A 24,504-nucleotide genomic window follows, 5' to 3' on the forward strand; every position below is an offset into this window, starting at 1 on the left:
GATGAAAGAAAAAAGAAAAAATTGTATTTGTTCCTAGTTCCTAACGAATTTTGCATTTTATCCAATTCTACCTAGTTCTAACTATACAATTTTAACAAAATGTTTTGAAAATGAAATTCTAACATATTGACATTTTACGATGTATTTTAAATACATTATGTATGTATTATCGAATTCGTTTCTTAATGCAACAATCAATGTAGGTATCTACAGAAAGTACCTAAATTAATAGATTTGTTAATGGAAAACGTGCAGTTTGTTTTCTTATCGTGTTAAACTAAAACACATAAATGAGCACTAAAGTCGAATTTACAATAAAACAAAAGACTTCTCACGATACCAAATGGCTGAACATAGAGCTTCACGAGGCATTGGGTGAAAACCACCTTACCAATTATTGGAATGAAATGTTGGAAGATTTTGAACTAGTTCCTGTAGACAAAAGCCAATCGCATCCTAAGAAAGGTTTTCTTATGACATTTTAATTTTTAAGATGATAAATTGATAATAATTTTAATAATTAGTTTAATTAATATTTTTGTTTTGGTTTTTCTTCAGAACTTACTGGAAATCATTATATTAGACTCTGGGCTCCGAACTGTCTTTGTAATGACAAAGTGGACAAAGTGTGCAACTGTATTACTTGTAAATCGTACGATATCAATGAAATATGTAACTCCAAGCATATATTTGATTCTATTGTATGGAAATCTAACTGCAGTAAGGACATATTTAATTCATTTGTAGTTTCATTTAAACATTTCATTTACTCTGCCAATTTTCACCTAGGCATAAACCTTTAAGAGTCGCTAACAGCGCTACCTTTCAATCTAAGCATTAATTGTGTATAATATTATAATTTTAATAGTCCAACTAAAATTTCTAGTATCTTAATTAATTGTACTATTAGTATCAACTGTATGAAGAGTAATTAAATAATTGTCCAAACATTTTTGTTTTGTTAGGTAAAGATGATATCATCTCATTAATATCAAGTTTTGCTGCTGAACAAGAAAAACTTTGTGAGGATATTTGTTATTCGACTTTGTTTTTTAATCGCACTCAATTACGAATAGCTATTGCGTCTCGTTACTTCGGAGCTTTTTATAGAAGCTCACATCATCAGCACAGTACAAAAGCACAGACAAGTTTAGCACCAACAGAAAATTTTTCTTCTGTTCCTAAAACAATTAATGAGTAAGTAGCGTTTAGTTGTTAAAAATGTTCTCTAAGCCACGCATTGTATTCATACTGTAAAACTGGACATTCTCATGCACCAACTAATAAGTTAATAATATTTATTCGTGTTTAATAATGTGTTACTGTAATTTTGTTTTTTACTTTTAGAAGTATTATAGATGAAGGAAAAGATTCTATATTTGCTAAAATAGGTACACAAACTGCATTGAACTTCTCATTTGGATTTCTAGTCAGCACATGGCAATCGGGATATAATTCTGATCTGTGCACACAAATGCTTAAAGAGTCATTGACAGCATTACAATGCGTTCCTGAAGAGTTCCTATTAGATGAATATAATATACCTATGTTTTGGATTGAGACTTTAGAACGGTCATCAAAGTTCCTATTTCAAGTTGTTAGCGGGTGAGATAACTTGTGTACAACGTTTAGTTCCGTAGCAAAGTTTTTACCTTAATCATGTTTTATTATTATTAATTACAGAAATATAATTGTATCAGATAAGGAAAGCATTGATAAAATACCTAATATTGACCGTCAAATTGCTTTGTGTCTTTTATTGGAACTTGGCTTACAAAAAAAGTCATTGAGCCAACTATTACAGTGTGTGCTTATGTTTTTTGAATTAGGAGCCTGTTGTGACAAGTAATGATTATTTGTATAAATAAAATAGTTTATAAAAAATAATGTAATGTTTTAACATCATTTTAAGACTGGGTGGTAAATATCTTAATAACTCATTAACATTGACCCTACGACGTTTGAATTGGATTGTAACTAGACTTCAGGGAGACACTAATTTCAATACAAGTGGTACTAATGAGGTGATTAATAATATTATGTATATTTTATTAATAAGTAAATTTTTATTTTGTTTTTATACAATGTTTATTTGTTTGTAGGGAATGGTTACAAAAAGTTTTTTAAGATTGCACGGTGACTCTGAACCTACTGGAATGAAGCAAACAGCCGTTACGGTTTTATCATATTTAGATCAGATTGCATCTACGTATTTACAACTACAAGTAAATTGAAGTTTGTCGCCGATTAAGTAGGAGTCGTAATTTAATTTTAAAAATTTTTTTATAGCAAACTAATGAGATTAAAAATAAAAATCATATTGTACAATATTGGGGTAAAGAATTTATTCCTGAAACCAAGAAAAAAGTTACTTCTACGCTTGAAAATTTACTTGTCGAAGCAGTAGCATGTTCAAGAAATGAATTATTAGTCGTTACCACAAGTGGAAAATTGCATTTTATTAGTTATTCAACAGATTCTACGGTAATGTCTAATTGTTATCAAATACAATTTCAATTTTATTAATATATTTTGAGAAGTATTTATGCGTTCAATTTCTACCTAAAATTTGGGTCTGTTGTATTTTTTTAAGAACTCGTTAGTTTCCTGCTGTACTTAAAGGTTCAGCATGGAAATGAACACTTCTCATACTTCCAAACAAATAACAAATTAAATATTTTGAGTATGATAATCTAATATATAAATTAATGTATAAAACACTTACTACATTATAGAAATAATTCAAAAAGAATTCCTCCAATTTGTTAAATTGTTCATACTCACTATTTTGTTTTTATTCTTAGAATTTTGAAGAAAAACAAATATTAAACGGTCCTGTCAAATCGGTTGATGTTTTTGAAGAAACTTATATGGCAGTCACTAAAAATGGAGAACTTTATTCATGGGGCCTTAATGAGTTTGGCGCTCTAGGTCACAGTCAAAAATATCTTGCTATTATAATGCCAGAAAAAATTGAAGTTCTTTCTAAAATAAAAGTTGAAATGGTCTCGTGCGGTAAAGATTTTAGGTAATATTTTACTTTATTTTTATTAAAAACTATATAGTATGACTTTGGTTGAAATTGGCTTGTATTTAAATGAAATATATTAATTTTACATGTTTTAGTGCTGCTGTTACTGAAGACGGCAAAGTGTACATGTGGGGTAAAATATACGAAGACAATTGTTGCTATACTCCGGAATTGGTTAAATCTATATCAGGTAAAATAACAAGAAATATTACAATTCTAATAGTTGTTTAATAAATAATTACTAATAATGTAAAGCAATTAATAACTAGAACAAATTAATTCAACTGATTCAATTTTTTAGATAGACACATATTACAAGTTTCTTGTGGAGCATCTATTACTAACACTTTAGCTTTATCTAGAGAAGGTTATGTGTTCTCATTTGAATACAGAAATAACAAAACTGGTTAGTTTATTATACGTTATTAGATTAAAGAAAAAAGGGAGATATTCATTTTTTTCTATGTCTTAATAATAATTTTTTAAATGTAGGAAAAAATCTTAGATAACTAAAATTTTAAATACTCTAATTTTGTTTAAACTAGGGCTTGATGATCAGTCGTTGAGTGTAATACCCAGTATGATTGTTTTTGACTATGAAATTATATCAATCTATTGCCGCTATGATATGAAAGCTGTTATTGATTGTGGTAACAATGTATACACTTGGGGTAATAGTGACCATAATCAGTTAGGTCATGATAATTCATTTCGAGTTAATCGGCCTAAAAAAGTGAAGTATTTGAATGGTAAGTCATAAAACAAGTAACAAAACAATTGTTTGTGATATTTTTAAAATGTCATGTATTGTTTAAATAGGTAAAAAAGTAGTATCTTTATCTATATCTGAGGGTTATACTTTAGCCTTGACGGCCACAGGACAAGTGTATTGTTGGGGTAAATTAGACAATGAAAATACAACCCATTGCAGGCCAGTAAAATGTCTTGCTAATAAACAAATTAAAAAAGTAGCCGGTTGCTCAAATCAAGTAAATAATAATTACTCTAAAATATATTATACACTCTTGTTTTTTTTTTTTTTACTTAAATATGCTTTTGTTTTTCAAGTTTTTTGCTTGGTACAAATATCAGGAATTTGATGTCGGAACGTGTACGCCGTTTGTTACCGACTTACAAATACAAACGCTGAATTCATTGGAAAAACTTTTATGTAATGAATTTGATGAATATAAACAGTATATTGATTGGCCTCCCTCTCATCAACAAGAATGTGTAATAATATCTGTACTACATTTGCTCACATTACAAGTAAGTTCAATACTTAGTAAATTTGTGTATTCGACCAATTTTTTTTTTTAATTTCCATGATGAATTAATTTTTTGTAGTTTCATTCAATGATAAACAACCGTGTGAGTGCCGATACTATTGGACTCGTAAGAAATTCTAAATTATTACTTAGTATACGCCAATCAGTTACTGAATTAGCGTCAAATCCTAAAGTTATAAAAACTATAAAAGTTGCTGCGCAAAAAGCTTTAGAAATAGGATGGCTAAAACTATTTCAAACGCCAAACGAGCGAGCTAAAATGTTGTGCACAATACTTCAGCCACTGACTTCGCCCAACGGTATGATTTTTATTGTTCAAATTTGTTTTAATATATTACTAGGGATTTCTTAATTTTAGACGAAACCCAAGTGATAAGCGGAAACCAAGAATTTATGATAAATCTTACAACAAATAGTTTACTTGGTGACGATATTCTTCTTACGTTTTTAAAAAAAGCTATTGAACGTAAGTTAATAAACTGTAAATTACATACTGTTTCACAACATGCATGTAATAATGTTTTTTTTTTCAGATGAAGAGAAGAATAATGTTGAAATATCTAATCAAAATTTCGAAGGAACAAATATATCGTTGTATTTTATTGTTTCTCAACTACTTAAGTAAGTAAAATAAAAAAGTATTATTATATTGTGTAATTATTGATAATTTTATCAATTGCGCAGCAATTATTTTACAAGTCTTTCAACCCAAATACACACTGTGAAGTTACCTACAATTAATTTTAAACAGTCACCGAGTCTTAAATTTATAATAACATTTCAACGACTTATAATTATGGCAATATATTGTCATAAGAAAACTAAAGACGATAAAACTCATGACAACCAAGGTATAAATTGTATTAAACGATTATTAGAGTAATTTTTTATTACATAACATTAATTTTCCAGATGTGTACAATAATGGTGCCGAATTACTTTTTATGAAATATTTAAAACATTTCATTAAGCGAGCTTGTCAAGCAATTAGATTGGCAACTCACATTGCCGATCGTAGCACCAAACATTATCATATTGTTATTAAAATCATTAGCATTACAGGATTTGGTTTGTATACATTTTTTATTTTTTTATTTGAAATAAATTGTTTAGGTTAAAACGGTAATATTAACAACTATTTATGCATTTTCTTTTTTAAAGATAAATTATTCATGGAACTTTTAATAAGTTTGATAATGATTCATCAAAAAACTCCATTATTCATGCGACATGTAAATTGGTTTGGTCTTTTCATGCCTTTACTTAATGCGCTGGATGAATTTAATATGATGACTCCCGACTTAGAACGAGAAGAAGACGATAATTTGTCTTGGCCAGGATTTTCCAGTAGGATTTTTATCAAATTACAAAATATATTATTTTTCATTATTATATTTTTTCAATTATTAGATTATACGTGTAATACTTGGTATAAAAATACAGAAGACGTTGTCCTAATACGTAAGGCAGACTTGGAAAATCATAACAGGAATGGAGGACATTGGGTCGTTTTCAATAAAAAAGTTTATGACCTTCAAGATACAAGGTCTGCATTTGTTGATCAATCACAAAATATTTTTTTATGTATTTATTTTGTAATTTATTTCCATAGATCTAATGAGAGTAATTATTCGTTTAACAATTTATTACACTCGTCGTCTATTTACGAGCACGTATTAACCGAAATTCCTGAGGGAACATTGCAATCGTGCTTTGTTGGAAATTATTTAGATCCTGATGACGATATAGTCGAGGTAATTACAAAATTAGCAAAAGAAAATATTTTTTCGATTAACAAAACATTTTAATCTGTTTAGCCGATTGATTCAAACGTAACGGAATCGCTATTGCTTGACATTCATCGAACTTTGGGTTACTTGTTAGGGCTTCATTCACATTGGCTCACCACTCTATGCCCTTCGTTTGCTAATTACAACAACTATCAAAATTGGTCTCAAATTCTTAACGCTGGACTTAAAGACAATAAAGACATTGATTATGTATGTATTACATGTTAACTTCAAAGTTGAAATGCTATATATCTAATGACGAGGATATTTGTACAATTTTTTAGGATGAGTGCGCAAACTTTTTATTACAAATATCTAAAGACAATTCTAAATCAGTCGATAGTCATATTCAGTACAGTGCAGATCACCCTGTGGAAGAGTTGATTCAGACTCTTGCCAAAGTGTTGGTGAAACATCTAAATCTAAAAACAAATAATATTTTCGAAAAAGGTTTGTTATTTAAATCCAGACTGAAATAATTGCTGTGTCCTATTGATTGTAGTTAAAAGATTCGTATTGTTTAATTTTGTAATTGTAGATAAATCAATACCATTTGATGTTATTGCTAAAATATTCAGTCAAATAAAAATGCAAATTCTCAAAACCAAACAGGATATGAATCTAAACTACCAAGAAGTGTGTAATCCGATTTTGGAACGATGCAGGTTTGTCGATCAAATCCATGGTTGAAATATACAGGTTATTGCACATTGTCTCGAATTTTTTGTCTTCAGAAATAAAATGGCAGCGTAACGGGATATAAATTTTACTATATAATTTATTATTACTATATATTATGTACTTATGTACTTGATTTTGATGGCTGCCAATTATGCTGACATATTTGTTTTTATCATCGAATATTTGATGAAGAAGGGTATATGTGCAATAACCTTGTATATTTCAATCATGATCAAATCTAAGAGTGGCTCTTTGTTATAGTTATTGAATTGTTTATACTCACATAGATTTTTACTTAACGAGCTGAATCCTATTATGTCTCCTAAAGTCACCGTTGCTGAAAAATTACCAATTATAAAAGTCGAATCCCGTTGGCAAACTGTTATTAATTCTGTAGTTTCCAGCATTAAAACCAATAAAAATGTTAGAAATCACAAAGCTCGGAATCAACATTTACCATTACAAAATGATGAGGTAAAAGAATTATCTTTTTTTTTAAATTATTTTGGCTATTATCTGATCTAATTTCTATCTAAATTAATCTACTTGTTTTCAGGATTTATCCAAAAATAAATATACAGTCAAACCAAAATTGATTAAAAAACATTCAACTTCTAAATCATCAGAAAATGGTAAGTAGGCATTTCATTTTATCGACCTGTTTAGCACAAGTCTTTTGTTTTCTACCTTTCATATCAATTGTGGATTATTTCTTGTGTAATATAAAATCGATTTGGAAGTCTGGTTTACTTAAGTGGTATAAAAAACTGAAATTCATTAAGGATATATTAGTTTGAAGAAAAAATTGAAATTGCGTGTAATTTCCTTTCTTCTTCTGATTTTTAAATATTAAATCTTTTAAATGTGATGTTTTTAAAATTTATTTTTGATGATTTCGATTTTATTAAAGTGGTTTACACATTTATTTAAAGTATGCAAACTAATTTATGGTATTTCTTAGTGTAGTTGTTTCAAGCTAACTAAACTGAACGTGTAAAACCCACCTTTAAGGAATGGATTCCAACTGATACATAATCTAACCTATGCTTTGATATTTCTTAACCAATAAACACATCTACAAGGTGGTCCTTATTTTTTGGTTTAGTAGAATTTTTATTGAAAAACCAACTAAACTGGCTCAAAATAAATTTTAAAAAAAGGCTATCAAAACTTAAAAAATCTTAATTTTGATGCTTAATAAATATAATGTATTTTATTCTACATAATTTAAATAATTTAATTCGTTTTTAAAGGCAAGTCTATGAAGTTAAAAAATTCATCCAAAATAGATATAGAGAAGATAAAAGAAAAACGTACTGATACTACTAACATTATTTATTCATTTATATTGTCAAATGTCGATATTCATGAACTACAAAAATTGTTGCATACAGAAGTAAATCTAATAAAATACATAAAACTTAATGTAAACTGTATATGTGACTTGTGTTTTTTGTTATTTCAATTAGATTGATAGGTGCAATTCGCTACAAACCGGTTATGAATTAATATGCAAGTTGTTCAAAAACTCTACATCCATCACCTCTGTAAAATACAGTATTATATCGGGTTGGTTGTCGGCAACGCCCAACTGTCCTTCAGCTAGGTAATAAATATTTAAATATCATCATAATTGTTTAACTAGAGTATTACCATATTAGAAAAAATAAATAAAATTCTCTGTTAAACTATGTAAAAACTAATTTAATTAAAAAATTTGTTATATTTTTTTTAAATAGCGCAAGAGTATAATGTAAATTTTCCGCCAAAGTTTCTCCAATACCCTGTTTTTAAATAACAATAATAATAATTATTAACTTTTTTTTTTTTTAAATTAACGGGAATTCAGAATCAATAACAAAGTGGAATTTGTGTCGGTACCGCTAAAACTCAAGTTACTCATTGCTAAATGTGAATTCATGAGATGTGCTTTAGACCAAATCAAACAGCTCAGCACCGAAATAGGTGAAATCCAGAAGTCGATAAGCCTTCGAGACAAAATAGCTACTGTGAAGAAAATGACCTGGTGCAGGTAGGTGAAATGTCGGTTAAATTTTACCTCAAGACTCGTGTGTGTCAGATTTGTGTGTTCTTAGGTTTGCTATCGCGATATTTGGATCCATCACACATATTTTAAATGGTAAAGAGTCTAGTCTTTTGATCAACTCCAGCGTATTAACTGCCATCAACTCTATTATAAATGTATTGGACTTTGCTCCAAAACGTCAGATTGAAATCATAACTACTAAACAAGTTATTCACGAAGAGGACTTGAATAAAATTAGATGCGTAAAGGGAGCCGAAATCATACCCTATTTAAAATTGGGAGCGAGGGTCGTTCGAGGAGAAGACTGGAAGTGGGACAATCAAGTAATATGATCAGTTATGGTTATTAGAAAACAAGTTGTCATCAAATAATATGTTTATTTAGGATGGTTCACCGCCGGGAGAAGGCCAAATCGTTAGCAAAGTCGGTGATGACGGTTGGGTTAGAGTCCTTTGGGATCACGGTGTGTCTAATTCTTACAGAATGGGCAAAGAGGGTAAATACGATTTGAAACTTGCACCTGGTTTGGAAACCGGTGATGAAGAAGAGTCAGATTGCAATGTATCTTGTATAAATGACATTGGTAATTACTAAACAGTTGTATAGTGAAATGTATTATTACAGTGAAACTGTCTAAAGACATACTCTGTGTAAATCCAATATAGTTGCCAAAACAGCTCACACGTATACTTTACCGAACAAAACAATAAATGCTTAAATACATAAAATTTTTTTTGATTTTGTCTTAGACATGTCTCGCTGTATAGTGTATATTATTTTATATTTGTTGTTCAATAAATATTATTTTTGTGTATTAAATAGATATTTATGAAAATTCAATGGACAGTCCGTTTGAAGTACTAAAATATGTGATAATTAAATTTCTTAACTGCTTAGCCTTATCGAGTGCAGTATTTTCATCTAACAACAATAGCTCTGTGCAAATTCTGTCTAAATATTACTACAATACATTACAGGTAAAATAAATAAAAAAACAATAACAAATGAGCACCACCTTAAGAGCCAGTTTCAATATTTGGTTAAAAATAGTATTAACTACTTATTGTGTATACATTGTTGTATGCTTAAACTTCCCTAAAAAAAAATTATATTGTTACCTTAATTATTTAAAAATTATTAAACCTCAATGCTTGCATTCTTATAGAACTAAATATTACATTGGCCTTTTTTGGATCCAAAATTACAGAGTTAATATTAGGAATTGACAAAAAAAAAAAAATTTACTATTCGTTGTTATTATGTTTGTATGTTTTGTAGAAGAGCTTTTCAAACAACAGTGTTTCATCAAATGCTATTCTTTTCAACTCAGAATGGATCAACATTCCATTATTGAAAGTTATAACATCAGTTTCGGAAGGATTTAAACAACAATTATCGAGCAAACAATGGATTGATATGCTTTTGTCAATTGTCTCTCAATCTCCAGTGAATTTTTCTAATCTCACGGCTCAAGTATTGACATTTTTCCTTTGTATTGTCATTTAATATAAAGAAATTTTAGTGCTCGGGTCCAATTTTTCAAAAAATAACGAAGGGGATTTCAATAGTTTTTTTATTTTGCTTTTAATTTTTTTTTTTTATATATTTTAAAGGTACAAACTATACAATTAATCAAAACCCTGGTTATGTCGCAAACTGCTGATTCGTCCACTACTACAGCTGTTGTGGAAATTCTTATGGAAGTTATTGGATCAACAGTCTTACAAAACAATTCCAAATATGATATTATAGGTAAAAAGAACAAAAAATAATTATCAAAATACATTATCTACTTTACTGTATAGTTTGTTTTATTTTTAGATGGAAAACCTTCAGTACCTTTAACTGCTTCTTGTCTGAACACAATTGCCGAAGAATGTATTTTGTTATTACGTTGCTTGTACAATAATAATTTAAAGCAAACAAGTATCACTAATTTACCATCGTACTTTGATTCATTGATCGTTCTAAATTTAATATCGGCCACTGACTATTTAACTAATCCAACACTCGAGAAAAACCCATTTGTAGGTATACCTAATAATTTTTAAAAATATTATATTAAATATATTTGTTTCTATTTTTTAGATATCACATGGATTATCTAACAGCGCTATGGCATCGCTAATGATTATTGGAGGATACGACAATCGTCCTAGGATTGGAGGAAACATATTCATTAAAGGGAACAGCGAAGGTATTGATTAATTTTTATAATTAACAAATAAAAATGTTAGTAGTTATTAATTTTTATAATAATTATTCTTGGCTTAGCTACTGTCATGAGCATTGAGAAAAAAGGAAAACTTAAGGCGCTAGAACGCGACACAGGAAGAGTTGACATTTTTTTTATTAAAGATGTTCATTGTGTTCCTAGTTGTACAATAGCCTCAGACTTCTTTGCAGAATCTATGATTGATACGTGGATAGCAATGTTCTCAGTGGTCCTTAACAATCAATTTTTCAAAACAGTAACAGGTAACAACTTACAAATGATAGTTAGTGCAAAAAAAAAATTGTGTTTTAATATAATGTTTGCTTTAGGCGGATCCGTCAATGAATCTCTTCTCTGCTATCAAAAAGCATTATTAGCTGGCATAAAAGTTGTTAGCGCTCTTCTTGAAAACCGAAACTTATTACGAAAAATTCTGTCTAAGCCAGCAGTTGGTGATGTAAAATCAAAAAGTCTTTTCCAACTTATCCTGTCAAAAGCTGTGGAGCCTTCTCCTGTAAAACCAGAATACTCTAAAAAAGAACTAGAAGACACTGCTATAAATTTGACACAATATCTAACAGCAGATTCGCAGTCATCTAGTGTACGGCAGTTCAAATGGTCAAAATATTTTTCAAAAAGTACATTAAATTTACTATTGGCTCAATTAGCCGATATGGGCTTCAACAAACAGTGTGTCTTTAATGCTATAGAAGCACATGGCTACACGTCACTCGATACATTAGTATCGTTCTTGATGGAAGGAAAAAATGAATGTCTGTCCGATGTAACCGACACATTGTCTTCTTATGAAGATTTTTCCGATAGAGATGAATCGTCATTCACTGAAGAATGTACAGACCTCGTAAGTTATTTTTATATTAGTATATTATATTACAGGATAAATTTAAAAATATTTATTCAATTTTTTTTTTAACAGCCTGTTAGAAATGAAAAAGTAGTATTTAAAAAACGAAATGATTTCGACAGTGCTGATAGTTATGCAAAATACATACAATTAGCTGTTGACGTCGGCATGATTGTACGTTGTTGTAGGGAATACGAAAGTATAAACGTAGGCTGCGAGGGTAAAGTACTAAAGGTTATGAGAGAAGGAGGTCTACACGATTTAAATGTCAAGGTATAATTTATTTTGTTTTTTATAGTTGTATGATTTTATTGAAATCATAAAATTAAACTTTAAAACCGTTTTTCAGGTAAAGTGGAAAACTGTTGGTATCGTCTATTGGGTGAGATATATTCACATTGAACTGATCGATTATGGTATGTCGTCCAGCGATTATGCTTCAACAGATAATAACAAACTTCTGGAGAAACTGAAGTTGCCTAAAGACTGTGTTGAAGGTAAATGTCAACTATGTTGAATAAGTAAACATAAATAATTTGTTCATTTTTATATCCAGGCAAAAGTATTCCAATGTTTTCGAACCATCCAAATAAAGATCAGATATCGGATTTTATTGCAAAATGTACGACATCTGCTGATGAAAACATGATACCAAATTTATTTGATTGGAAATCGAACAACAAATGGATCAGTGAAAACCCTAAAGGATTTGTAAGAATATTTTTGACTGCTTATTATGGTTGATAATAATTTATAATTTTTTTAGCATTGGATACATTTGGAATTTCTACCTAACATAGCTATTCATTCATTATTAATGAAATTAGATGGCGAAAATGACAAGTGTAAACCTTTGTCTATAATAGTCAATGCTGGAGCTTCTTTTAGTGTCATGGAAGAAATAAATAATGTCATAGTTTCTTCTTTGGATGACACTGTATCACTTTTGCACGAAATAAATAAGGTATATTTTTACCTTCTAGTGTGTTAAAACTTTTTTACTTATTCATTGACTTTTAGCTTTGATTTGAAGCATGTGTTTTTTGAATTTTATTTTTTCTGTGAACCCACAATATTATTTAAACCTTCGTACGATTGCTCCATGTAGCAAGTCTTTAGATCTATTATTATAATAATTGGCATAACAGCTGACCAGACCAATTAACTTTGAGTAGATTATTATCAGCTTAAAAAATGTATTGAAATAAAAACATTAAAAGCAAATGATACGATTATGACCACATGTGATTATCTATAAAATTATTTAAACTGTGCATCGCGGCTCTCAGGGGCATCACGTGTGTTGGCCAACAAAGGAGCCGTACAGGATATAATTTTATGTAAACCGTAATGGGGAATTAATAATTTGGGAGCCATCAAAATATTGTGAAGACACAATTGCCATGGGATGATAATGTTTGAATACCGCTGATTTATATAGAATAGTTTTTACCATCTAGAGTTTTGCATCAAAAGTTTTATTTCTAAGTATTTTTAACACCTTATGTTATAATAATTCCCAAAGACATCTCCGACCCTAATATGGTCGGTCCGTCTCCACTCTATTCTGATCCCACTGTGCTTGCTTTGTTTATTATTATTTTATTTTATTTTTTTATCCTAGTGTCATCAATGTGTTGAAATAGCAATGCATACTAAAAATACAACGTGTGTGGTGAATGGATTGAAAATTGATGTAGTCTGTCAAGAATCTGTAACTACGCCAGACATATTAGCTTCTCAATTTGATTCAGTACAAGTAATACTTTTTTAAGTGTCATAAGGATGAAGGCCATTAATCCCTTATGTTTTAGGAATTTCCTCCAGAATTAGAGTCTGAAAACAAAATTAAAGTGGACTCTGAGTATGCTGTATATGTTTGGGGCTTAAACGACAAAGGTCAACTCGGAGGCTTAAATGGTTCTAAAGTAAAAAGGCCTACATACAATGAAGTATTGACATCTCTCAAACCGATAGAAATTATCGGAGGATCAAAATCGTTATTTGTTGTTTCGAATGAGGGCAAGGTATTAAAACTGAATCTGATACTAATTTGTATGAATTATAAAAATAACATAGTTTTCGTTTAGGTTTTTGTTTGTGGCGATACTAGTGGTGGTCGTTTAGGTATTCCATTTTGTGGAAAAGTAAGTTTACCACGACAGATACCCGGACTCAGCCAATTCGTTATTAAGACTGTAGCTGTACATTCTGGAGGCAAACACGCAATGGCATTATCTTTTGATGGAAAAGTAATATAAACTATACATTTGGTTCCTTAATCATTTTGGTTTAATAATACATTAAGGTTTAATATATTATTAAGCTGAAAGACAAGCCTAAGAATAAATAGATTTGAATAATTGCTTAATGTGTCAATTAATACATTTTTATAATTCATGTAGGTATTATCGTGGGGTGATGGAGAAGACGGTAAACTTGGCCATGGTGATACAAACACATTGGATACCCCAAAAATCATTGAAGCCTTGCTCGCCAAAAGAATATTCTATATAGCTTGTGGAAGCGCCCATAGTGCTGCGATTACCTCTGATGGAAAACTTTATACTTGGGGTCAAGGCCAGTACGGTCGTTTAGGGCACGGCGATGAGGTTTCTCAGTGTACACCAAAGCTAGTAAGTAGTCTAAGAGTTAATTTTATTTTGGATTAATTGCAATATTTCTCTTTAGGTAAAAGAACTTGTTGGTAAAACGATTGTTCAAGTGGCTTGTGGTAGCCGCGACGCTCAAACTCTTGCTTTGGACTACGACGGTAATGTTTATTCGTGGGGTGACGGTGACTTTGGAAAACTCGGAAGAGGTGGTAGCAATGGCTGTTGTACACCACAACAGGTTTACAGGCTAATTGGACACAAGGTCATACAAATAGAATGTGGGGCCCAGTTTTCTGTTGCGTTAACTGCATCCGGACAAGTAAGTTAAAGATAGTTAACATGCTGTGACATTTTTTTTTATTATTTAAAACTATACTTTATGCTTTTGCTTTGCTAATATTAATTCTTATATTATAAGGTATGGACTTGGGGTAAAGGCGACTACTATCGACTGGGATTAGGAAATGATGAACATGTCAGAAGACCAACACTTGTAAATCAATTGAAATTAATCACAATCGATCATATAGCAGTAGGAACATTGCATTGTATTGCTGTGTCTACGCAAGGAGAAGTTAGTAAATAGTACTTTTGTATAAATTTTAATTAAGTTTTTTCTTCAACCCAATTACAGGTATATTGTTGGGGTGATAACGACCATGGTCAACAGGGTAATGGTTCGACTAGTCCCAATCAAAAGCCAAAATTAGTTACTAATTTCAGTAATACGAAAATAAATCGTGTCGGTTGTGGGTCATCGCAATCAATAGCATGGAAATGTCCAGAGTTACCTTTGTTGATGTCCGATGAACCTGTTCAATTTGTACGGATCAAAGATGCTATGGGTGCTGCGGCATTAAGTAACAATATTTTGACCATTTTCAAATTGAATTTTCAGAACTCAATATTATATTTTTCGTCAGGTCAAACTATCGAGAGTAAAATTAAAAAAGAAGATGAACAAATCAACTGTGACAAATATTCATTATCTAGGACTATGCTGTTACTAGATTCAGCCGCTGCTAAGCAAAACGCTTTACAACATGTTTTAAACGCTTTACGGATCACTTTGGCTCGAGAAATCGTCCTAGCTTCTCTGATGTCTCCTACCGAAAACAGTAAATATTTTTTAAATAACTTTTTATTATAGTTATAATATGATTAGTAATATTTATATTACAGTTACAAACATTAAAATACAAGAAGAAACCACTCAGATGGATCAGGGGGGAGGTGAGGCGCCAGCTCCCAATTTAGAAGACAGTCCTTTGCATTTGGTATTTATAAAAATAATTTTTTTTTTTTAAATAATTATTTTTTAATAACAAATTGTTGACTGTTAATTTAGAATAATGTAATAACACCAGACAGTATGGAAAGTTCAATTCAAATGACTTCATCGCTCACCGGCTCGGCCAGTACGTTGTCTTCAAAAGCAACTAACACAATGTCAATTGTCGCAGCTACTATTAAAACAAAAAAACAGGTACCTACTGACATCTAAAAACCCAAACACTTATGAGCAATCATACTGTTTATAAAATAAATAATGAATTATATACAGGTGTTACAGCATCCTTTCATGCTGAGCACCCTGTATAAAATAATAAATATATATTTAATAAAAATCTGTGTATATTCAAAAACACTATTATAAACACTTATTTTATAAAAAAATGTTTCCAGTTGATTGGTTTAAATGATACATCACTACTATCGTTGAAAACTATTGATGGTTTTTTGAGTACATTAGACGAAAAAGACATCAGGCTCTTATTAGACTTATCAAAACTAGCATTTGTTCATAGACTTGGTCCAAACGCTGACCGTGTCTTCATTAATACATTTATTGGTAACTAAACATATAGGTGTGCCAGAGTCACGTTTAGCTTGTGTTCTAACAGTTTTTCGATTGCTAATTTACAGCTTTTATACATTCAAATATGCACATACAGCTATTGCTGGAGTACTGTATGTCTGAAATAGAAGCAATTTACACACATTGTTCATTTCTTGTGTCTCCGCCTTCAAAACACATGGTTCAAGAAAGTCCCCATCCGTATCAAGACGATTCTTACCTTTCTGGATATGTGTCTATACCAGGTAGACTTTTTTTAAAATTAATATTATTTAAGTATTTAGTAGTTAGTACATGTTCTATACAATTTTTTTAATAAAAAATGAGAAAAACGGTTAACTGTTGATTTGGTTACTTATTTTCACTACTAATAATCTTTAAAATTATTTATAATTTAATTGTTTTAGGTGCAATTGCTTTGTACATAGAATTCAGTCCTAATTGTTCTACTGAAAAACTCAAAGACACTTTAACATTGATGGACGGATCTGAAAATGTGATAAGCGTCAGATCAGGCAGAGATTCAGAATGGGCCACTCCGTTATTTATTCAACGTATGTTGTATTTTATATTTGATCATTGAAATTTTAAAATAATAAATTACTGTCATTAGGTAATGAACTTCACTGGAAATTTATGAGTGACAAATCTGTAAACGGTTGGGGTTGGCGTTTTGTCGTCTATCCAATTATGCCTTTAACAAGGCAAAGTGGCACCGACCGAGAAGTTTTCTCCAGACCCTGTTTGCCGGTTGTTCGAAACCTGTTACATGAATGTTTAAGAAGACAAAACAACAAACATCTCAACAAAAGACTTATCGTTACATTGATGCTCTCATTACATTTAACTACATTAAGTATGCGTAACACTTAATCCTTTTCAAAACATTCAATTGATCTACAGTAAAGTATTTACAAGGTATTATTTTTCTTTTCCTTTTTTTAGCCCCCGAAGAAAGAACTTGGTGTGTCAATAACTTAAGTGAAATATTCAAACGTAATAAAGACTTGGCTCACGAACTTTATATTTTACCTTTTGGTGAAGGAGGAGTTGCTGACGTGTTAGTTCGCACTGAACGATTGTTAATGAAACAATTTGAGTACGAAGAAACAGCAGTTTTAGCTGGCAAACAACTTTGTTATTCCGAGTACCTCAAGGTACGTATTAAAAGGCTTTAACATTTCTACGTAATGTAATTTTTTCACACACTTATTACAGTCATTAGTGCACATGATGAAATGGCTTAACAATAGTTTACGCGGTTGGCAATTTGAGGCATCGTGGTTTGTCGATTACTGTTATGGTTGTGACGTAGCAAGCTCATTGATTAATCACGAACAAATGCCAGACGAGTTCATCAGTCAAGTACATAAGAAAATCGAGTGTTTAGATAAAAATTACCAGAGAGACTCCAAACATGATTTTGTAAACAATTCGGTTTTTACCAAAGAGCACGACGAACAATTGCTTCAGTGGTTAAACAGGTGAGTCGTTTGCGTTGAATGTTCATGAACGTAAAATACTATTTCAATTTAAAATATATATTCTTTCAGTAAGCCCGACGACTGGAATATGACGTGGGGAGGGAACGGTCAAGTGGTGTATGTTTGGGGTCACAACCATAGGGGTCAGCTTGCGTGTATGGATTCAAGTCAAGTGAAAAAACCGTTATCTTGTGATGCGCTATCCGTATTGAAACCTGGCCAAGTAATCGGCGGAGAACAAACAATGTTTGCAGTGACATCATATGGAAAAGTGTACGCTTCTGGTACGTTTACTGTTTATACTAAATATATATAAATAAATTTTTCAATAAAATTACATCAACATTGTTATATCTATGTTTAGGCTACACAGAGAACGGGCGTCTTGGCATAGGGCCTTATAATCCTAAAAATCCATACGTAGTTACTCCTCAACTTGTACCAGGTCTTAGCAATATTGTTAAAGTAAGCTTGTTTAATTTATTCTTTAACTATTTATGCAACATAACTTGTTTTCTTATTTTCCTTAGGTCGCTGTCAATTCGGGCGGACGTCATTGTTTAGCGTTGTCCTCTAACGGTGAAGTCTATGCTTGGGGAGACGGAGACGATGGTAAACTAGGATTGGGAAATAGAGTGTAAGTAGTGACAAACTAAATATATAATATAATATTTTGTCAATTGGTATAACCATGTTTCCCTAATGATTTTTAGTACTCATGTAAAACCTCAACTGGTGCAAGCGTTGAATGACAAGTATATTGTTGACATTGCCTGTGGAGGTTTTCATTCTGCAGCGATTTCTCGTTTTGGCCATCTTTACACGTGGGGAAAAGGTCGTTATGGTCGTCTAGGACATGGCGATTGTGAAGATTATTTATATCCAACACTGGTTAGCAATAATTATAAAAAAAAAAATTAAACTATTGTTATTTAATTTTTTTTAATGTCTAGGTACAAAGTCTGATTACGTATCGAGTGTTAAAAGTGGCATGTGGTAGTGGAGATGCCCAAACATTGTGTGTTACTTCGGACGATAATGTTTGGTCTTGGGGCGATGGAGATTACGGAAAACTTGGACACAACATTTCTGAATCGTGTAGAGTAAGTCCTTTCTTCAGCTCTGTGTCAAAGCTAGAAATAATAATTTAAATTAACCAATTGCATTGACGTTAAACAGTTGCCATGCAAAATTGAATCGCTTTCTGGCAAAGGAATTATTCAGATAGACTGCGGTTCTCAATTCTCTGTTGCGTTATCATCGAATGGCACTTTGTATACATGGTAAAAAACTATATTATATAAATACCAAATTATAAACACCATTAATAATTACCGACATTGTAATTAAACCTTAGGGGAAAAGGAGACTACTTTAGACTCGGTCACGGCACTAATGACCATGTACGAAAGCCAAAACCAGTTAGTGGACTACACGGGAAGAGAGTTGTACATTTTGCAACAGGTTCAAAAAACTTATACTTGCAATAGACATCTATTTAACCCATCAAAAATGATTTATTACTCCTTTTTAAAATGTAATTGTTGATTTTTAGGGTCTCTCCATGTATTAGCTCTGACCGATGACGGAGAGGTGTACGCTTGGGGTGACAATGATGAAGGCCAGTTGGGTGATGGAACGACACATCCAATCTCGAGACCCCGTCCAATCGCTGCGCTTAAGGTAACCTGCACATAAATTGGCTACTAATTTGCTCATATTATGCTTTAATTTTATTTTTAAAGGGTAAAAAAATCCAACAAGTAAGTTGTGGCTCGGCTCATTCATTTGCGTGGGCTAACGAGGAAGCTTGTCAAACGGAAAGTTCCATTCCAGCCGTTGTGCCATTAGAATATGACTTGCTTCAAGAGTTTGACGTGACCGAGTTGAGATATCGTTTGTTACTTTTACATCACTTTTCAATGACAGTTAATCAAACAATTTTGTTGTTTTTGCCGATAAGAGGAGAAATCAGTCTGGACTCCATACGGCCGTATATGGTGTATCCAGTGAAAGAAAGCATATTTAAAAGGGTAAAACATGAGTGTTGTTGAATGTTCAGTTAAAAATTCACGCTATAATGCTGACTTTGTTTTACAATAAACATCAGGTACTTCAGTTATCAATGGTGCGTGAGCAACGTCATGGACCTGTGTTTGAGCTAAACAGAATACGTACGAAGAAAATGCGAAAATCCACGTCTAATGATTATTCTCATACAGTTTTTGGCCAAATGGTGAACAACATGGACTTTTTAGATGATGACTCGTTGTTTTTATACCATAGGGTTTGGAAAGTTCAATTTGTCGGTTAGTCCCAGTTACAATCAAATAAACCTAATCATACTTTACACTTTTTGAGTAATTGAGTATTGAGTTACATTATTAATCATCAGAGTTTGATACAGACAACAGACAAACTAATATTCTTAGGGAGTTTTTCTTTGGTTGATCCTAAAATATATGTACCTTAATAAGTATACTTTATTGATTTAGGTGAGAGTGTCGATGATTATGGTGGTGGCTATAGCGAGAGTATTGCCGAAATGTGTGAAGAACTACAAAACGGTTCTCTCCCAATATTAATCGAAACACCGAACGGAAGAGAAGACACTGGTACGAGTCGAGATTGTTTTGTGTTCAACCCATCAGCTACATCAAAACAACCAATGAAAATGTTTGAATTTCTTGGTAGGTTAACTTTATCTAACCTAAAGTATTGCCAATGGTAAAGTTAACAAAATATATTTATGTTAAAATCGTTGTGTCGCCATTGATTCTTAATAATATTGACTATCACTTAAAACATCTGTGTATGACTTTGTACCAACAGGTGTACTAATTGGTATCGCTATACGTACTGGTAGTCCGTTGAGTCTTAACTTGGCAGAACCTATGTGGAAGTTACTTTGTGGAATGAAACTTTTACCTACAGATCTCATTGAAATTGACAAAGACTATGTCCCGGGTAAACGAAAAAAAAAATCAATTTTCCAATTGTAAACTGTGCATAATTTAATCTAAATAATATTACAGGACTATTGTACGTTCGCGATTTGGAAGGCGAAGAAGAATTTACAAATCTTGATATATCGTTTTGTACCACATCGTCGACGGGCAAGACCATTGTTCTTAGTACTGAACACAAACAAGTTACGAAACACAATAAGCACGAGTACATACAGGCTTGTTTGAATTTCAGGTAAGCGATCGTTTTCCAATTGTTGTTATTCTCGAAAATAAAACAAGGTTTTTTTTTTTAGATTACATGAATTTGATTTACAAGTCAAAGCCATTCGCGATGGCATGGCTAGAGTAATACCAGTGTCTTTATTGTCTCTATACACTAACAGTGAATTAGAGTCTATGGTATGTGGATCACCAGAGATACCAATTAACATGTTACTCAGTATTGTCACATACAAAGGTAAATAAAAAAAAATTTGTGAGCAAACCGCATAAAATTAATATGGAATGAAAAAATAATTACATTTTTTTTACAGGTGTAGAAGCTAGTGACAAACTGGTGCAGTGGTTTTGGGAAATCTTAACTGAATTCTCAACGCATGAGCGTTCGTTGTTTCTGCGATTCGTCTGGGGTCGTACTAGACTGCCAAGGACTATTGAAGATTTTCGTGGCAGAGATTTTGTGTTACACGTTAGTATTGCATGAATATTATTATTAATTTGTTATTGGTGTTTGTTTAATACAAAAGCATGACTACAAATTTTTAACACTTTTTGGAATTTAAAATAATCTTTTAAACATTTTTACTGGTTGATTGAAAAAATTCAAAATATTGTTTAAAAAAAAACCATTTACAAAAAAAATTGATTATAAATTTGGAACATAAGTTTGAAAGTAATTCAAATTATTTTCAAAAGGATTTTAGTAATTTCAAGATACAAGTTGTGTGCATTTTTAGGATGTTTTTCTCGATTATGAAAGGGTAAACGTGTTCTTTTGCCTTTTGGGTAGGATTTTTAATTTAGTCTATGCTATGTGAAGAAATCAGGCTGGTGGTTAAATAAAGTTTTTGTAAGTCAACAAACAAATAAAAAAAAAATAATAGTGTAAACTAAAAACCATACCTATACTTAAGAGGACATCATACCTCCATTTATTCAAGAGTTAGGTGTAGACATTTTTTGACAGCGATTTAAAAAATTGTTTACATCTAAAAATAGCTACGCATATTTAACTATATAATAATCGTAAATCAATTTGCTTACATATTTAAAATAATGAAAACATTATCTAGGTTGTCTCGTCCGCCTTTTCTTATATTATTAACCCAACATTCACAATTTATATTTTAATTCTGATATTTTTTTTACTTTTTAAGTGCTTGTATTTAAGGTAAAATTTAAGTTTTCCAAAAAAAACCTAGTTAAAGTTATTCTATTTTTTTAACTTTATCAACATTTTTTTTTCTGTCACCATTTCGCTTTGATCTATAAACTTGTCCATATACACGTGATTGCATTTATTTTTAAAGGGTATGACGTCCTCTTAATGACAAAATTAAAATTGGTCAATTTTTTTAAAATTTTTATAATTAAAATAGAAAATAGAAATTTGCTCATACGTTTTGTTATATTTTATTTTTAAGGTAATCGATCGTTATTCGCCTCCGGATAATTTCTTACCCGAAAGTTACACGTGTTTCTTCCTTCTGAAAATACCTCGTTATAGTAATAAAGTGAGTATGATAATAGTGTACTTGTTACACTATACTTTGTTTTGAGTTTTTTTGTGTGCTAAGATTTTTTTTAATTAAAATTTTAAAGGACATAATGAACGAAAAACTTAAGTATGCCATTCATTTTTGCAAATCAATTGACACTGATGACTATGCCAGGATCGCATTACCCAGGAGCATGGATGGATCTTCTGTTGATTTCGACAGTTTGGCCAGCGAAGACGACCAATGATTATGGTCTTTTAAAATATATTTTTTATAATTTATGTATTTTAATTGTCTCGTTTTTTAGGCTTCATTACGTAAATGATCTCTTTGTGTTTATAATAGTAACATTTAATCCTTGAAAATAAATAAATTCTCAAATTCAGTGCTGACATTTTTATTAATAAAATATGTATTTTTGTCTTTTATGTGTCTTAAGCGTTTCTTTCACAACTTACGATACAACACGAGGTAAAAACTATTGTTACTATTTATAACTGAACTGACGTTTAATAAAGCATTATATTATATTATGTATCTTAGGCGTAATTGTAGGAGCGGCTTAAGGGATATTGTTTTGATTTAATTGGTGTTTTTTAATCAAAATTATCAATTTCCAAATCATTACATAATTGTTCAGTTTCTATATTTTAGTTTCGACATAAAAAGCTGTAGGTAAAAACATATATCATACTTAATCAGTCATCACTCAGTGATGATTACTCGATAGTAAGTACCTAGGTACCTAATATTGCTTGATAAATAATACTGAATAGTGCACAATAAACTCTACAAAAAGCCTGTGGGTTTTTTTTATATTTTTGTAAGCAGAGATTAATTACATAAACACGAAAAAAAATAGATGGTGTTTATTTTAAAATTGGGGGGTGCTAATACCCCTAAGCCCTCCCCTCCCCCCCTACAGTTGCACATATGATAATATTATTATACTCGCGGGCGAACCGGTCGAGTTTAATAATTATTTCTCTCATTTGCTCGATACCAATAACTATAGTGCGGCTCTTGGGAGTTTATATGAAAGTGGAAAACCCTGCGCACACCAGCAGCCACCTCGCACACGGCACACCATTAATTCCCCGGCAAGCCGATCGCACTGGAGAAGCGGTGACGATGTGTGTGGGTGTGGGTGTGAGGGTATGTATGTTTTATGTATTGTCTGAATTCCCCGGGTTTTCCTCGGGCCGAAAAAGAAACGAGCATTTGTGTGGTGTGTGTGTGTGAAAGTAGAGAGAAAAAAATAAAGGAAAAAAAAGCTGACCAAATCCAATCAATTCTCCGGCGGCGCATCTCCCTTCTGCCGTTTCGGCCGAGTCTGCCGCCGCCACTCGCCATCCCCCTCGAAAATCAATTCTCTTAAAAACAACCACTTCCGTTCACCGCAAAGGAATTAAAGGCCCGTCATCCGCGGCCGCTGTACATACCTACTGTATCGTTATCGTTGACTGTGTAAAATCGGCCGTTATAAATGGTTTTCAGCGACCACAGCAGTTATGTAAGATGTATTGTCCGTCAATGTTTTCCAAAGAGTTATCTCCCACAATGACTGAAAAAAAAAAATTGTAACTATTGTTTTTTTTTTTGCGTTTTCCGTTCCATTGAGCGACCTTTAAACAGTGGCGTGTTTACAATTTTCTTCTGGGCGGCTGATAGCCAACAAAAAAATGTTTGTCTCCCTTATGTAAACCTCACCCTCACAGCCGGACTTCAGTCTGTTTAGTATAATAGTCTGTTAACTGGTTACAGTTTGTTTATGTCGGTACATTTTTAGTTGTTTTCAAGTTTGAATTGGACAAAATTTATTTTAAAAAGTTTGATTACCGAAAAAAAATAATGGTCTTAAAAAAACGTATTCGTTTGGTGAAATAAAATTTAAGTTTTATCATAAAATAAAACACTTCACCTAATATTATAATGCAATTTT

The 24,504-nt window shown here is 31.4% G+C and overlaps 1 protein-coding gene across 1 annotated transcript; it reads left to right on the plus strand.

The window, feature by feature from the left end:
• The first annotated feature begins 31 nt into the window (after nt 1–31).
• On the plus strand, nt 32–22,988 carry LOC126838005 (E3 ubiquitin-protein ligase HERC2). Its single transcript, XM_050572075.1, has 76 exons — nt 32–465; nt 559–720; nt 966–1,197; nt 1,348–1,605; nt 1,684–1,845; nt 1,913–2,024; nt 2,103–2,225; nt 2,290–2,484; nt 2,805–3,028; nt 3,127–3,221; nt 3,333–3,437; nt 3,577–3,780; nt 3,851–4,020; nt 4,100–4,300; nt 4,379–4,619; nt 4,679–4,786; nt 4,854–4,941; nt 5,005–5,171; nt 5,233–5,388; nt 5,482–5,667; nt 5,731–5,866; nt 5,933–6,074; nt 6,138–6,320; nt 6,395–6,560; nt 6,649–6,775; nt 7,079–7,265; nt 7,348–7,423; nt 8,045–8,187; nt 8,261–8,397; nt 8,641–8,823; nt 8,888–9,161; nt 9,223–9,421; nt 9,661–9,815; nt 10,117–10,311; nt 10,452–10,590; nt 10,660–10,865; nt 10,927–11,035; nt 11,113–11,316; nt 11,383–11,915; nt 11,991–12,191; nt 12,268–12,415; nt 12,475–12,629; nt 12,685–12,882; nt 13,543–13,677; nt 13,733–13,945; nt 14,009–14,170; nt 14,324–14,554; nt 14,610–14,852; nt 14,952–15,107; nt 15,168–15,393; nt 15,457–15,651; nt 15,716–15,810; nt 15,882–16,019; nt 16,220–16,385; nt 16,460–16,636; nt 16,799–16,945; nt 17,005–17,247; nt 17,337–17,548; nt 17,610–17,875; nt 17,945–18,159; nt 18,240–18,340; nt 18,406–18,512; nt 18,589–18,766; nt 18,829–18,978; nt 19,055–19,158; nt 19,233–19,339; nt 19,431–19,558; nt 19,621–19,908; nt 19,986–20,184; nt 20,371–20,565; nt 20,708–20,842; nt 20,911–21,076; nt 21,138–21,301; nt 21,378–21,532; nt 22,488–22,577; nt 22,666–22,988. Exons 1-76 carry the CDS (start codon nt 291–293, stop codon nt 22,807–22,809), a joined length of 13,191 nt encoding a protein of 4,396 aa, XP_050428032.1. The 5' UTR covers nt 32–290; the 3' UTR covers nt 22,810–22,988.
• The last annotated feature ends 1,516 nt before the right edge of the window (nt 22,989–24,504 follow it).

This window comes from Adelges cooleyi, unplaced genomic scaffold (genome assembly GCF_023614345.1).
Source record: "Adelges cooleyi isolate 19-005CV unplaced genomic scaffold, UGA_ACOO_1.1 ACOO_flye_CR_arks_rails_tigmint_CR_PRNA_108, whole genome shotgun sequence".
Lineage (NCBI taxonomy): Eukaryota > Metazoa > Arthropoda > Insecta > Hemiptera > Adelgidae > Adelges > Adelges cooleyi.